We start from the raw sequence: 17,138 nt of genomic DNA, 5'->3' as shown, positions 1-17,138 counted from the left end.
TAATGACTGCTCGGATGTAATTGTGAAAACTATTCCATCCGTATTTCCCGTCATCTTCATGATCATCTCTCTAACAGTCACAGGTCTCGTCACGTCTCTAACAATGTCGGAATATTCGCAGTATAGGCATTTATCTGTATCTGTCTTTCTGAACTTATGAAGATATGCCCTAAAACAGACAATCTACCCAGTCCCTTAGGCTCGGGATCAGCATCTTTGTCAACAGCAACATCTTCCTTATTGTTCCACTCTTCTTGCCATCTTTCCATTGATCTTTCCCTTTCTTCTTTTTTTATAGCTGTTGTCAAATGCTTTCTTCTCCCATAGAGATGTCTGTTTTCTACTGCTAACACATGCAGAGGAATACAACCCATGATAGTCCACAAGGCCGCCGCAGATACAGTCTTGTAGGTGCATGCTACTCGCAACAGACTCGTTCTGTCTACTTTTTCATAAGCCTAATATTAGGTATCGATATCTAAATATAATGAAAAATATTATCAATTATTGTGTATTTATACAATAATAGAATAATTATTCTGTTCTACATATTTAAAGTGGTAATTTAATTATTCAATCATCGTTTTGGATTTTGTGTATTACGTGTGAAAGACAAGTTACATTTTCCGAAAAATACGAATACTGAGGTGTTATGTATTTTCTGTAGGAAGCCTAAGACCGACAGAATTGGAATAAATTAGGGAAGGAATATGTTCAACTTTGGACGCAGAAGGTTGGATGGTTGAATTTTGGAACTTTTTTGAAATAAATGATTTGATTTAATGAGTAAGCGAAATATAAACAAATGTTAGTGACTTTTAGAGAGTTGAACTAGTAGTTAACACAGCAGCTGGCAACTTTGTTAGTGAATAAGCATCATTACTCTCGCGTAGAGAGATATTTAGCGCATTGCCATGCCTAACATACTAATTAATATTATTTAAAATAACTAATACATTAAGATATATTTATCTGTCTTTTAAGTAAACCTAGCATTGAAGAAAGAATAACTAACAATGCATAATATAAAAAACCGAGTGAATGCGAACTCTTTAGAAAATAAGATTTATTTAAACAGTAATTTTTGTAGTCATCAGTTGCCAGCTGAAGTCCGTTTGAAGAGGTCTACCCTCCGGATACTGGTACTCACGTGAGACATGGTTGTATGTTGCCTGAAGTTAAATCTAATAAAATCTTAAACATCCTTCACTTTTAACAACAATATGTACATTTTTTGGCAACTTTAACTTCTGTAAAGGGTTTTACCCTAATATTTTGGTGGCTCAGGAATGTTAACCTTCTTTTAACCTGATGATGGAATTATTAATTAAACCCCTTTTTTTAGTCATTTTTACCTTTTACTTTACTAATACACTTATTCTATATACTGTATACATTCTTTTATTTTTAAGTTGGTTATTTATTTTAATTAAATTTACTGTTGACTGGACTATAACAACTTGTATTTAATGAATGCTATCATTATATTCATTTGTCTATAATGCAGCACGACTAGTTTTTATAACAACAATTTTAAGTGTCGCTTAGCAAGCCTGATATATTATTTTATCGAATCTTTTGGAAAATCACAGGTTGACTCAAAACAATTCAGTTACACCTTAGCAACGAAAAGATAAACATGAATTTTGCATCTGTGCAAGTGTTACTGAATATTTTACCGCAACAAATCTTTAAAAAAAATATCAGTGAAACTAAAACCAATACAGAATCATCTGATATCGAGCTGTTGTGTAAATGTATAAGATCCATTAATACCGATATTGATCTTGTGAAAGTGGAAAATTTGTTAGAAAAATTACGAAGAGAAGAAAGCGTTAGGAAAAATAGTAAAGTAAGAAATGTAATCTTTAAATCTCTAAAAGTTATTTTTCTAAATACAACAAGCGCAGAAAGATTGTTTGGTTTTGACCAGTTAGTTTGCTGCAGCTATGATTCTCTTACTCAATCACTGTTACACCACAGACATCTCGAGCTTTTGATGACCCTACAAGAGTTTAAAGATATTATACGAAGCTACATTCCCATGGTAAAATTAGAAATGGTATTAGACCAAATTTCCTCTAGTAAAAAGTCAGACTCTGTTCAAGAAGTACTTCAAGAATTGGTAGAATACTTACAAATACCACAAGTGTTAAGAGAAGATGTGTATGAAATACTCCGGAAAAGAATGAAACACAAAAATTACAAACTTTTAGCATACTATATAGAGGATATTAATATCAAAGATGGTAATCTGAGTGACTATCTGAAACTTGCAGTATCAATACAAGAAGAAAAAGGGATTAATAACATCAAGTTTTTTGTTAAGTTGCTGCCGTCAAAATTACTATATTTCCAAGAACTGTTGACACCACAAGGTTTCAAAAAAGAGATCCTGTTCTACAACACGTTTGTTCCAATAGCAGAACAGTTGGGTATGACCGATATGGATTTCTTACCGAGATGTTATCTGGTAAAAAATGACTTGATCGTTTTAAATGACCTTTCCGTACAGGGGTATTCATCTACAGAAGGCAAATTTTTCGATTACGAACATTTATCTTTAGTTATAAGGCAGTTGGCAAAGTTGCATTCCTTGTCGTTTCTCATAGAACATAGATTAAGTAAAGTCCTAGGAGAAAATATTAAGATTGATGAATACTTTCCAGACCTGACCGAAGAATATCATATTCTTCCAAATGAATTAAACGATACTCATATACAATATGCAGTGTCTGATTTGGAAGCATATTCTTATCTAGCCAAACATATATCTATTGAGGAGTTTAAGAGAAGGGCCCAAATCAGGTTAAATCAAGTGTATTCTGCGGTTAAAAAGTCTGATAGCTTTAGAAATGTTATTTCTCATGGCGATATATGGAAGCCTAACATTTTCTTTAAATGGGACTCAAATAAACACCCCCAACACTCGGTTATTATAGATTACCAGTTGCTCAAATACTGCCCTCAAGCCATCGACATCCTCATGGTAACTTACGTAAATGCTACCAAACAAACAAGAGATCAGTATATGGATCTTCTCCTAGAACAGTACCATAGTGAACTAACAACAACTTTGGGAAAATTTGGTATGAATATTGAACAAATTTCTCCTTTTAAGGATCTAAAACAGAGCGTACAGGAACTGAAAATACATGGTATCTTCATCGGGATGTTGTATAACAAATTTATGGGACTACCAACAGATAAACTAGGGAACGTACTAAAAGATCCAGCAAAAAATAAGCAATTCTGGACCGATGTCAACTATAGAACAGAAGTTCTGAATGTAATGTGGGACGATGTGCATGAAGAATGGAAAAAAAAGTGCGAGGAAAATGTAATAGAGTTGTACGAATTATGTATGTCGACATAAAATATGTATATATGTTTTTTATTATTTTAGTACTCTTAGTAGTATAGTATAATATTCTTTGCAGCCATTTTTAAAGTTATGAATTTTGTCAAAAACATTTTCTAGATTAATAAAGTACTCTTTTATTATGGTTTTTGATTTTTATGATTTATTATGGTAAAAGAATATAATAATGATGTATAATAGTGATGAAATCGAAGACAGCTGGGCAAATAAAAATAAATCGTTCCCAAGGCGAAGAACTCCATGATTTTGTACAGAAGTGATGGAATTATGTAAATAAAAGGAAAAAAGCTTACCTGAAATGCATGTCAACCAAAACACAAGAGGCATACCATGATTACAAGACAATTAGAAAGGAAACACATGCACTTCTAAGAAAAATAAAAAAATGATCACTGTTAACGCTTTTCGAAAAAAATAGAACATGATTTTTACGGTTCGCAAAAGAAAATAAAATATGGTGCTTCATAAGAGGTCTAAGAACGGAGGTAAAGGAACTAATAGAACCAAAACACATAGAAAAGGATACGTGTATTAACTACCTAAAAAAGCTCTATGCACAGGATGAACAAACGACGCTAGAACCGGAAATACCAGGAATTACCACAAATGAAAAATTTAATATTAAATATACATGAAGTTCGGAAAAAACCTGAAAACTTGAAGAACAGAAAAGCAGCAGGTAAAGACGGGAGTACCTAACTAATTACTAAAATATTGTGAAGCAGCAGTGACAGAACATTTAACAACATTAATTAATAAAATTATAAAAGACAACTAACCGGAAGAATGTAGAACGAGCAAAATATACAAGTGCTAATAAATCAGAGGATCAGTTTAGCAGATGAACAACAGGGTTTTCGTAGTGGAAGATCATGTATAGATGCAATATTGGTTATAAAGCCCACTACTGAGAAATCACGAGAGTATAATAGACCAGCATTTCTGTGTATGATTGACCTAAAGAAAGCGTTTGACAGAGTAAGACTCAAAGATGTAATCCATCTTCTGTATAATAGAGAAAATATTATAAAAACTATCGAAAACATCTACCAAAACAATAAAAACAACAAAATAAAAGTGAGAATAAATGGACAATTTACAGAACCTATAGAAATAGGCAGCGGGATCAGAAAAGGGGATTTATTGAGCCCCACGCTCTTTAATTTGATCGTGGATAAAATCATCAAAAGCGTTAACACAGGAAGAGTATACAGAATAGGACACAAAGAAATAAAAATACTCTCTTACGCAAACAACGCAATATTGATAGCCCAGGATGAAGATAGTCTTCAAAGACTGGTCCACAGATTTAACATAAGAGCAAAAGAATTTAATATGATAATCTCATCTCAGAAAACTAAAACAATAGTAGTCAGCAAAAAACCAACTAGATGGAAAATAGAAATTGATGGCATTAGTAGTGAACAAGTCGTGGAAATAAAATACCTGGGAACTACACTCTATAGCTGTGGAGACCTAGACAAAGAAGTGAGGGATCAAGTACAAAAAGCAAATAGACTGAGAATTTATAAAGCCAGTGTAAGACCAATAATAAAATATGCCTCAGAAACAGGACGTGATAGAGCCACAATGCAAAGGCTATTGGAAACGGCAGAGATGAAAGTACTGAGAAGAATTACAGGAAACACGCTGAGAGATCGAAAGAGCAGTGAAGACATTAGAAGAAAATGTAACATACAGTGTATACATGAATGAACACAAAATAGAAAAAAACAATGGAATAACCACATACGCAGAATGGAGGAGACCCTTGTCGTCAAAATAGCAAGAGATAAGCTACCAATAGGCAGAAGAAGTACCAGACGACCGCGCAAAAAATGGAGTGACCTTCCATAGAGGTATTAATCCGCCAATGAGCAAGCAGAATTATTTATAAAAAGGAAGAAGAAAAGAACACAAGAAAAAAAAACTGTTGTAGATTAATGTGATCAAGGCATGTTCATCATCATCATCATCATCATTAGCTCGATAACCCTTTCTGGGTCATGGCTTGTTCTAGGATTTTCCTCCATTCTGTTCTGTTCCTTGCTTTGTTTTTCCAGTTGGTAATCTTAAGTGTTTTCAGATCGTGTTCCACTTGTTCCATGTATCTAAGTTTGGGTCTTCCCTTTGACCTTCTTCCTACTGGTGTTTGCCTCATAAATGTTTTGGTGTTTTAGTCTCCAACATTCGTTGAACATGGCCTATCCAGTGCAGACGTCCGATCTTTATGGATGTTATGATCTCGGGTTCATTGTATGCTGTGTATTGTTCAAAGTTATATCTTCTGCGCCATATGTCGTTTTCCTTTACCCCCTTATATATGTGTCTAAGGATTTTTCGTTCAAATGTGCCTAATAGGTTTTCATCGCTTTTCGACACTGTCCATATCTCTGATCCATATACAAGGACCGGTTTTATCAGGGTCTTGTATACTTTGCATTTGGTTTTTTTTGTGATATTGTTAGATCTTAGATGTTTAATTAGTCCATTATATGTTTTATTAGCGATATGTATTCTTCTCTTAACTTCTTCTCTAACTAGTGAACCTAGGTATGTAAAATTTTTCACTATTTCGATGTTATAGTTTCCTATTGTCAGATTCTGTAGGTTTCTTTGGCCTGTCGATTTACTGGCCTTCATGTATTTGGTTTTTATTTCATTAATGTTTCGGGCACTGTTTTGTGCCGCTCTTTCTATCATCTCTCTTTCGCTTCTAGCTATGATATCAACATCATCTGCAAATGCCAATATTTGTACACTTTTTGTTATTATTGTTCCTCTGGTGTTGACTTGTGACTCCCTAATTATTTTCTCTAATGTGATGTTGAATAGAATACAGGATAGGGCATCTCCCTGTCGTAGGCCCGTTCTCACATGAATTGTATCTGTTAGTTCGTTTTGAATTCGAATTTTGCTTTGTAGTTTAAGTGTTTCTTTTATGATATCAATGAGTTGAGTTGGAATATTAAACTCTTTCAGTGTATGGATCAGAAATTCTCGATGGATGCTATCATAGGCACTCTCAAAGTCAATGAAAAGACGATGTGTGTCTATGTTAAATTTACTAGTCTTTTACAAGATTTGCCTCAAGACGAAGATCTGATCTATTGTGGACTTCTGCTGCGAAAGGCACATTGATATCCCCCAACTATTTGTTCCGCATACGGTCTCAGTCAGTCATACACAATATTTGACAGTATTTTATATGCCACAGTCAGTAGCGTTATTGCCCGGTAGGTTTTAAATTAAAGCTGATCTCCCTTTTTATGTAGTGGAGTAATTACTCCGGTATTCCAGTCTTGTGGCAGTTGTTTATTATTCCATATGTTCACTATTAGTTCGTATCGCATTCAAAAGGGAGTCTTCACCTTCCTTTATTAATTCTGCGTTAATATTGTCTAATCCAGGTGACTTGTTGTTTTTCAGTCTGGTAACTGCTTCTTGCATTTCAGCCACTTTTTTCAAAATTTTCTTTGAAGAATTCTGCCCATCTTTGTAGTATTTCACTCTGTTGAGTTACTATACCTCCTTCTTTGCCTCTACACATCATTGTTCTTGGTTTAAATTCTTTTCTACTTTTGTTAAGTTTTTGGTAGAATTTTCTGGTTTCTGATGGTTTATTTAGTTCTTCCATTTCTTGTAGTTCTTTTTCTATGTGTTCTCTTTTCTTTCTGCGATGTATTTTCTTCTCTTTCCTCCTTAGCATTCTATATTCCTTCTCTGCCTTTCGTGTTCTATGTCGTTGGTGTAGTCGTTGATATGCATTATTGTTCATCAAGGCATGTTTGCTAAACATTTATGAAAAACATTTGTATTAATTATCTTTTTTCAATTTTCACCCTGTATCTATATGTATTTAACATTGACCTTAAAAACATTTCTCAACATATTATTTTGTCCATATCTAATTACAGATAACCTGAGTAAATGTTAGTAATTATCAGTTTAAAAAAATCCGAAATGGGTGACTGTGTTCTACTGAACGTGCTACTCAAAGTTTTGCCCCAAAATCTGGGTAGTTCTGAACAAAATGGTATGTACAGAAAGAATGTAAACTTGAAATACATCGATGAACTCTTTAAAAATGTCCATAGTAAAGTAGATGTAGTGAAAGTTAAAGATTTGGAGAAGAAGGCCGAGGCAGAAATACGTGGTGAAGTTCAGTGTCTGGTGTTTAAGTCCCTAAAAGTAATTTTATTAAATACTAATGAAGAAGAAAGACTCCTACACTACCATGATTTAGTTAAACTTTTCTACAATAGCCTAATTCAAAAATTGCTAGAATTACACAAGTTGGAAAGCCTCATAACGTTCCAAGAATATGAACACCTGGTAAGAAAACTAATACCTTTGGTTAAGTTGGAAATACTTCTCGAACAGTACCCCGCTACGAACACAACCCTGTTTAAAGAGCTGGTGGAGTACTTAGATACGCCAAATATTTTTAGAGAAGACATTTACCAAGTGTTACAGAAGAAACTAGGTCATAGCAATTTCAAACTTATACGGTTTCACTTAGAAGCAGTATCCACTAAAGGAATTTTGTCTGATTGTTCCCGACTTAACGTTTTAGTAATAGAAGAACAAGAAAAGAAAATTTACAAGTTTTTTATTAAATTTTTGCCAACACAAGAAACAACTGTTCAGAAAATCCTGACTCCTCTGGCTTTCAAAAAAGAAGTCTTGTTCTATGGAAAATTTGTGCCACTATTAAAAGAACTCGGTGTGACAGAATTGGAGTTTATTCCAGAATGTTACTTGGTTAGGGATGATCTGATTGTATTAAGTGATATTATTGAGCTGGGCTATACCCATTCCGGTCAAGATTTTCTTGATTATGATCATTTATCTTTAATTATAAAATATTTTGCTCGAATCCATTCATTCTCTATTATTTTTGAAGAAAATTTAAGTAAAAAATTAGGGGAGAGTGTTTTATTGGACACATATTTTCCAGATTTAATAGAAGAGTCTCAAATACTACCAAATTTCTTGATTGGGTGTCAGTTTGAGCATATGTTATTGTTTCTAGAAAAGTTCCCAAGTGTAGCGAAAGATTTTCCATTGGAAGATTTTGTGGTTAGAGCTAGAAAGAAGTATAACGATATCTATAGTGTCGTCAAAAAGTCTCAGAAGCACAAGAATGTTCTGAATCATGGTGATGTATGGCAACCAAACTTTTTCTATAAGTTTGACTCAAAACACGAACCATGCAGTGCTAAAATTTTTGATTTTCAGTTACTAAGGTATGCATCACCAGCTTTGGATATACTTATGCTGCTCCATGTTAATGCAACAAAAGAAACTAGGGACAATTACATGTTCCAGCTCCTTCTAGACTACCACAACGAATTAAAATCAACTTTAATCAGGTTTAATATAGATCTAGAGAAAATTTTCAGCTTTATTGAACTACAGGCCTATGTACAGGACCTTAGGGTGTTTGGAAATTTTATTGGAACTCTATATGGATACTTTCTGGCATTGCCGAAGCAAAAGTTTGGATCAGTTTTCGCAAATCCTGAAACAAATGATAAGTTTTGGTCAGATCCTAAATTCAGAACAGATCTGTGTTATTCCTTTTGGGACGATATAGCAGAAGTTTGGAAGAAAGAGTGGTTGAACAATATAGAAGAACTGTATGAGTTATGTAAAAATGAATAAAATGGTTTTAAAGCTAGTACATGTTTTGTGTTAGGATTAATTTTTTAACCAGTTTTGTCAGTTATGTAATAATGGGAATTGAGTACAATAAGTACAATTATTGAAAAATAATAGTCGGCCTTGTTTTCAGAAAAAAAATCTTTCTCATAGTTTAGTATTGGTTATTCTATTGGGTCAGTATTTTTGTAATATATCTATTAAAATTTTTAATATTTATTGTTTTGTTTTGTTTGTGTTTTGATTTTGTTGTTTTTAATGTTTTCTTCGACAAATTTTGCCTTTATTTTCTTGTCTATATATTCTTCTTGCTCCCATTTTTATCGTATTTGATCCAAAATATGTAAATTTGTGCACTTGTTCTAGTTCCTTCTCATTTATCTTCATTTTAATGTTTTGATGTTTATTGTGTCCGGCGCTTTGTTCGACCAATCATGTGTCATGTATCAATGTAATGTGTCAATCTATCAATTTTAGGTTGCTTTTGGATTCCTTGTCTAGTTAGTAATGTCGACTGGAAATCGATGGTTTTTAATTGGATCACAGATTCCATCTAATGTCTATTTTATGCCCAGTTATTGTCATAATTATCCAGTCTGACGTGATAAGGAATAGTGTAGGAGCCAAAACTCAACTCTGTTTTACTCTGTGTTGTATGGGTATTTATTCTGTAATTTCTCCGACGTGTTTCTTATGTATCCACCATAGAATACGTTATTTAGATTAACTAATTTTACTGGTAGGCCATATAGTCTGAAGAGCTTCCACATTTCTCCTCAGTTGTAGTATTTTTTCAATGATTTTGGTCATTATCTTAGATGTGGTACTTAAGCGTGTTTTACACGCCAATTTTTGTAGCTACTAAGATATCTTTTGTTCTGTAAGATTGTAAGATTAAGTATTTTTATTACCGATTCTCTTCCATTTTTTGGGAATGTGATAAATTGTTGAAACAGTTCCGTTGTTTATTTTCTTTCTCAAATGATAAGCCTATTAGCTTTGACCCCGCCACAACACTTAGATTTTTTATTGAATAGTACTTTATATAAAAGTGGGCTTGCATAACAATTACTGCATAACAAACGATGAACCTTTGTTCCAGTAATGTTCGGTCATTGTTAGAACTATATTTCCAGTTTTTCCGACTCTTGTCAAACTCTGGGATTTCAGTGCTTGCTCCTATATAAATCAAAAAATCCAATATATATATATATATATATATATATATATATATATATATATATCCACTTTCACAATTCACTAAATTGAAAAACAAATCGATGTCTTTTTGATGGAATATATTGTCTAAACGATAATCTTCCTTTGAATAGCAACAAACTTTCACCTATAACTATATTTTAAAAAGGATAGAATGAAATCTAGAACATTTTTTTGAAGTGGTCAGCTAAACACCGTATTTTGAACAACCTATCATCTTTATTGATTTTTTTTTATTATCATTAAAATGAAGAAACCTTACTAAAAATTTGTACCCGTTATGTGTCATGCGCCATCTTGCATGAAAATCGGCGTTTCAATAATTCTGTCTTTGGACCAATAGTCTTGTATTATTCATTTTCACTAAAGGCATGAGTAAAGAAAGCCCTTAGAAACACATTCATTTAGTCTATGTCTACAGGTCTGTAATTTTTCGTAGCTCTTTGTGGATTATTTTTAATAAATAAGTCATAAAACACTTCGTTTGGGTTAATATTTTAAGCATAATTTTATATTAAAAAAAAATTCGAAAATATCTAAAGAAGAACACTCCTCACTGATATAATCTACAAAGTTGGGACTAGATCAGATTTTTTCAATTCAAATTTTAAATCGTCGTCAGTTGTCTTCTGTTTTTTACTTGGTGTATTATCCAATGGATCATTCTCATTATCCAATATGTCGTCCCCATTTTCTTGATCATCCTCGAAAACATTATCTGAAACACAGCCGTCATCCTCACTTTCAGAAGCGTCGAAATGGTCGCCCTCACTATCACTATTTATTAAAATTACGTACAATTCTTGTTCTGTATAATAAAGTTTGCGGCAAGTCATTGGAAAATCCAAACTAAACAATATGCGTATCGATATTTTTTAAACTGAAGCAAAACCCAAATAAATATAAAAAATTTTAGCCAGCAGGGTTAACCAATCATGTCGGAGTAATGTGTCAATCACTCACTCATACGGTATCAAAATGATTGAGCTCTGGCTCGATAACTCTTCCCGTGTTATCGAGCACTAGGTGACTTGGTATGCTTGAGTATCTCCCAAAAATTTTCGTATACATCTGGATGTTGCGAGGAGTACAGCTTTCGGCATGGCCTTATAGAGATTTTCATTTAGACCCAGTTGTTTTATGTTCTCTAGGAGGTTTTTGGGAATAACACCAGTAGTAGGTAGAATAATAGGTACTGTCTGGGTACTTTCCATTCTCCGTTGTCTTTTAATTTGTATTTCTAGATCTCTGTACTTGGCGAACTGTCAGGGACGTATTGGTAATAAGGAAGATGGTCGGCTTGGAGAAGTCCCAGTTTGTCAGCTAGTTCTTGGTGGAAAATTTTTCCTACTGAGCCATGGCGTTCTTTATAATCAGTTCCGACAAACCCCTGGCAGCCCCCGGTAAGATGTTGGATGGTTTCTTGGGCTTGTCTTCCATATCGGCATTTTTGTCAGAATCTTTAACAAGATATATCAGGTAATTTTTAGTTGGAATAACCTGATTCTGAATGGTAAGTAGAAAGCCCTCAGTCTCTGGAAACATCTTTCCTGATGTCAACCAATAGTTCGACGCTGTATTGTCGACATATTCTTGGCTGATATCATTGAGATGTCGCCCATGCAGAGGTTTAAGGTCGATTGTCTACCTGCTCCCTGGTGTAAGATGTAAGTTAGATTGTCTCAGCCTGCACTTGAAAATCAGTCATTAAATTAGCAACCTGAGCAAATGAGTAGCTCAGCGCGGAACAGGCGTACGTATTAAATGCCTTCAACAAATTTTTACTATTAAGGTATGGCCGATTTAGCTGTCTTACTCTTCGTACGAACTCGGAAGTTAGTTCGGTTTTCATTTGTTTATGGTCAATTTTCCGCGCTTGCTTTACTCCGAGATATTTGTACATATCATTTTCACCCATTGCTTGGATGTTTCGGCCATCTTGCATATCGAAACCTCCAAGCTGAACCTTTCTTTCCTCTTGTACTTCTTCGTATTTACTTTTACAGTATTTCTTTTTTATTTTTTTTTATAAGCTGTAAAGTATACTAGCTTTTAATGTTTTGGCTTCTCTTATTTTAATAACTCTCCTGACTCTCTAGTATCCTGCGCTACAGTTAAATTTTTTGTTAGCCTCTCAGTGACGCCTGGCTTTTTGCCTGAGTTAAAAACTTTTCGTTTAAGGAATACTTCTCGGTAGGTTGGTAGGTAGACCACTACAAACTCTTATTGTTTTTTCCAGTGTGCTATAAAAATATTTTTACTGATATTGCGTCTATTGCTTGATTTGGCAGCTTTTTTCGTCCACTTTTTAACATTGTTGTACCAATAGGTTGTATCTAAGACCTAATTATATCTTGTCTCTTGAACCGTAGATAATTTGTTTTGCACTTGTCAATCCTTGATCGATTTATTAGGAATGCCGAATATGGAGCTAATATTTGATTACTGAAATATCAACTAAAAACGAATAAATTTTATTAAATATATACAAAAACTAAAGTAAGTCTTTACCTTGGAAAGATGAATCATAAGATTTTAGATCTAAAACACCCTAAAATAGAGATATTTATCATAATCGTATCCGAAAAACTTGTCAGAATCACATTGATTCGATACTCCTTCCAGTTTATCTCCCTTTAAATTTAAAATGATTGTATTTATTAATATTTATGTATTTCTATATTCTTTTTTAATTGCAATCAACATCTAGTTATCTACATCCAATGCAAGAATTTTCATAAAAATCATTTAAAACGTAGGTTTAACAAACATACAAGAATCCATGTTATCTATATTCACTCATAAACAACACGAATCAACGAACTGTTTGGTTGACAATATCCTCTGAAATCACACAAGTGAGAATATCGTTGTATAAGACTGGCAATTACGTTACTCGAACAATCAGAGCAATAATTAGAGTACAAAGGACCACTAATAGTATGCTTGTATGTACGCACAGGACCAATATAACACTTCCCTCGGCATTCCAATTTGTTCTTCGGTCACAGTTATTATTTAATTATTGAATAACATTGTCGATGTGTATATGTTTGTGTCTGCGTGTTTGCCATTATGGCCTTTACATGCGTCTCCTGTTGGATTTGACGTTGTATTAGTACAAGGTTAAATTTTACAAATAGGACTGAAATTTTGAAATAATTTGGCATATAAACTTTGAAATATAGACAAAATGTAATTTCTAATGCTTTACTAGGCAGATTATTCCCCTATGTTCTCTAAAAATTATATATTATTTTGTTATATCAATTAATTAATTTGTTTGAAAGAGATTTAAACAAAATTAAGCTATAAACTTTGAATATCTGGCTAATGGAAGGTACAGAACAACTCAAAATGAACATTACATTATTATATGAAACGTAAATTTTATATTGACCTTTAGTACAGCAAACGCCAGTTAACTTGGCGACGGAATACGCATAACGTCACTGAGAAATAGATTATGTTTACGCCCCATGATTCTCTATTGGTTTACTTTGGTTTTGGTTTTGGTAGTATTACCAAACGAAATTTTGTTCATTTTTTCAAAAGAAACAGTTTCCCTTTTGGTAAAATTAAATATCTTAAATAGTTTAATAGATACCATCATTTAAACAATTAAATTATTAATAATAAATTATCTGACCGGTTATCAGCCTCGTATCCTCCAAAAATTGAATCTACGTTCCAGAAAACATAAAAATGTCAAGGTACCGAGAGGACATAAAAGTGCATACTCAACCTTTCCCTGGTTCCTATACTGTTAGGGCGATGTGCGTTTCTATCGAATGACACTTTTCTAAGATTTGTTGTATAATAAAGAGATTATCAACACAAGACCTACTGGATCTTTTTCATTTCAATTTTGGTCTTCACTTATATTTAGTGGTGTTGCTATTTCAAGTATCTTCTTTATTATCTTGTAAAAGGGTCTACTAAGAGGTTATTATCTACCTCTGTAGTTTGCAGGATCTATCAATTTATAATATTTTTAATATTTTCCTGTTACCTACTGGTTTGTTTTTCTCTGAAACGTTAATATCTTCGCGCTGTTTTAACTTAAATTTCCCTTCTTCTTCTCCTTTAAGTTCCATCTTCTATTGAAGGTTGGAAATCATCATGGCTATGCGGACTTTGTTGACTGCCGCTCTGAAAAGTTCTGCACTACTGCATTCAAACCATTCCCTTAAGTTCTTAAGCCAGGATATTCTTCGTGTTCCCACATTTCGCTTTCCTCAGATTTTGCCTTGCATAATAAGTTGTAATAATGCGTATTTTTGCTCTCTCATCACATGTCCTAAGTACTCAAGTTTTCGTCTTTTGATAGTTAATATTATTTCCGCCTCATTTCCTATCCTTCTAGTTACTTCCACGTTTGACATTCTTTGAATCCATGATATTCAAACCATGATATTTGATACCCTTATATCCCGACAACAAAGAAACTTTTTAAGTTTAATGAATTATGCACGTGCTATTTCAATGCGTGTCCTAATTTCTTTGGTTTGGTCTACATCTGATGTTATCCATGTTCTTAAGTATTTATAGTTATTAACACTCTTAATTGCATTATCTTCAATAGTCAGTTGGATATTTGCATTTAGTCATGATCATGCATTTAGTTTTCTTTAAATTTATCTTCAGTCCGTACTCATGACAGCGTTCATTAAGGCGTAACATTACGTTCTGTAAATTGTTGTTGTTATCCATCATTATTACTGTATCGTCTGCAAAACGTAAGTTATTCAAAACTTCTTCATTGATAGATATACCTTCTATTGAGTCTATTGAGAGCGCTTTTTGAAATACCGCTTCACTGTAGACATTGAAAAGTAGTGGGGACAGCACGCAACCCTGGCGGACTCCTCTCTGTATTTTGATATTTTGGGTGTACTGGTTGTCAACTCTTACCTTGACAGTTTGATTCCAATATAAATTAGATATAATTTTCATATCACGACTGTCAATATTTTTGCTTTTTAATATATCTACAAGGTTTTTATGTTGAACCTTATCAAATGCCTTTTCAAAGTCTACAAAACATAAGTACATGTCCAGATTCATATCTATGCATCTCTGAGCCAGCACATTCAAGCCGAACAAAGCATCTCTTGTACTCATACCATTTTTTAAGCCAAATTGTGTGTTAAATTTTCCGTAGACACAGAAAAAACTACAACGTGATATTTTTAATCAAAAGAGTTTTCTCTTTTCTGCCTTTCATATTATTTTATAGCTTGGTTTGTGTTTTATTGTACATCTTTTACCCTGTATAAACTACATAATGCTTTTTATAGCAATGTTCGATCGAAATCTATTAATAATATTATGATATCACGACGAAACAAAACCCCAAAACCAATTTCCCAAACCACCAAAGGCTCGATTCATCAATTATATATGAAAGAAAAAACTGACAGATTACCTGAAAGAGACCTATCGCGTGACAGCCGACCACACTGGAGCGATGAGTCCGCCTATTTGCCAATTACCTCGGATTCCGGGCTTCTTAAAAACCCAAGCAAACGCAAAGGGCAGCAGCACACGCAAGCGAGACGTCATCAATAGTACATATAGAGGTAATTTTTAACTAGGATTATTAATATAACATTCTTATTATTTGTTGGACAAATCTTTTACCAAAATACCACAAGTCAAGAAAAAATATCCAAATACTCCGAAAACGAAATATAAGTCTTTAGAGAATCAGAGTGCGAAATGGTTGTATGAAAAATGTTTAGAAAAAGATTTGCGATTAACGCTATAACCAAGGAGAATATAACCTCATGCAGGCCAAATTAGAATGTATTATTATACAGAGTACAAAACAAAGTGAGTGAGTTCAACGCAACAAACATATCGAAGTCATAGTTTAATATTGAAATCAGAAATATAGCATATAAGGAGAAGAAAGCCTACCTATAAAACTACAGGAATATAATAAATATCAGCTAATGAAAATGATAAAGCACGACCTATATAGAGTGCAATACAAAAATTTGGAAAATCCTCAAAGGGAAAAAATCTTTTAATGAATATAAAAATCTAAACAAAATAGAAACAGAGCAATAGATATCTTATAAACTCAAGAAGATATCTTAGATAAAAATAAGATATATCTTTGATAAAAAAAACTCAATGAAGATGGTGTTATGCCTACATAAACAGCAGAAGAAATAAAAAGTATTTATAAACTCAGCATAGAACCAACAAAAGAATAAATTAGGAATATCATATTTAAGTTAAAAAAGAGGAAACCTCAGGAGAAGAAGGTATACCAAATGAGCTCTGAAAAATACAGAAAGTCAATAATAATTAAAAGCATATTGGTATTTTTCAACAAGTTTTATACAGCAAACGTATACCATTCTAGCAAAGAACACTACAATACCAATACAAGAAAATAAGAAATCATGTCGTAATATCGTCTTCAATTTTTTCTTTTTATGTAGACATATTTGTCTTTAATTTTTTCTTTTTATGTAGACATTCTTCTTCTTCTTCATGTGCCTTGTCCGTTCCAAACGTTGGCAATCAACATGGCTATTCTGACTTTGTTTACGGCAGATTTGAATAGTTCAGCAGATGACAATCCCAACCATTGCCGCAAGTTTTGGAGCCACGAGTGTCTTCTCCTCCCTGGACCCCTTCTGCTGTCTATTTTCCCTTGAACGATCAGCTGTAGTACTCTATATTTATTATGTCTCATAACGTGACCCAAGTATTCCAACTTTCTTTTCTTTATACTTTCTTTCATGTCATGTCATGTCTGTAGACATGACTGTCTGTTTTTAATGTGCCTCTAGTAAGTTGTTGTTCTATTTGTTGTCATTCGGCTTATATGATCATTCTATTCTACTCTTCTATTTCT

The 17,138-nt window shown here is 33.2% G+C and overlaps 3 protein-coding genes across 13 annotated transcripts in view; all 3 read left to right on the top strand.

Annotated features, from left to right (window-relative positions):
* The window catches only part of LOC140446660 (uncharacterized), a 710,626-nt gene that overhangs the window by 462,750 nt on the left and 230,738 nt on the right, over positions 1-17,138 (top strand). The window lies entirely within an intron of this gene.
* Positions 1,523-17,138, top strand: part of LOC140446703 (uncharacterized) — a 135,038-nt gene continuing 119,422 nt past the window's right edge. The window contains exon 1 of the mRNA XM_072539303.1: positions 1,523-3,417. Coding sequence (XP_072395404.1) covers positions 1,640-3,376 — 1,737 coding nt within the window. The 5' untranslated portion in view covers positions 1,523-1,639 and the 3' untranslated portion in view covers positions 3,377-3,417. The remainder of the gene's footprint in view (positions 3,418-17,138) is intronic.
* Positions 7,315-9,065, top strand: LOC140446726 (uncharacterized). The gene has a single exon (XM_072539320.1). The coding sequence runs from the start codon at positions 7,346-7,348 to the stop codon at positions 9,047-9,049; it is 1,704 nt and encodes a 567-aa protein (XP_072395421.1). The 5' UTR covers positions 7,315-7,345; the 3' UTR covers positions 9,050-9,065.

Source organism: Diabrotica undecimpunctata, chromosome 1 (genome assembly GCF_040954645.1).
Source record: "Diabrotica undecimpunctata isolate CICGRU chromosome 1, icDiaUnde3, whole genome shotgun sequence".
Classification (NCBI taxonomy): Eukaryota; Metazoa; Arthropoda; class Insecta; order Coleoptera; family Chrysomelidae; genus Diabrotica; species Diabrotica undecimpunctata.
Note: the sequence above shows the minus strand (reverse complement) of the source record. Positions and strands in the feature narration are given on the sequence as shown.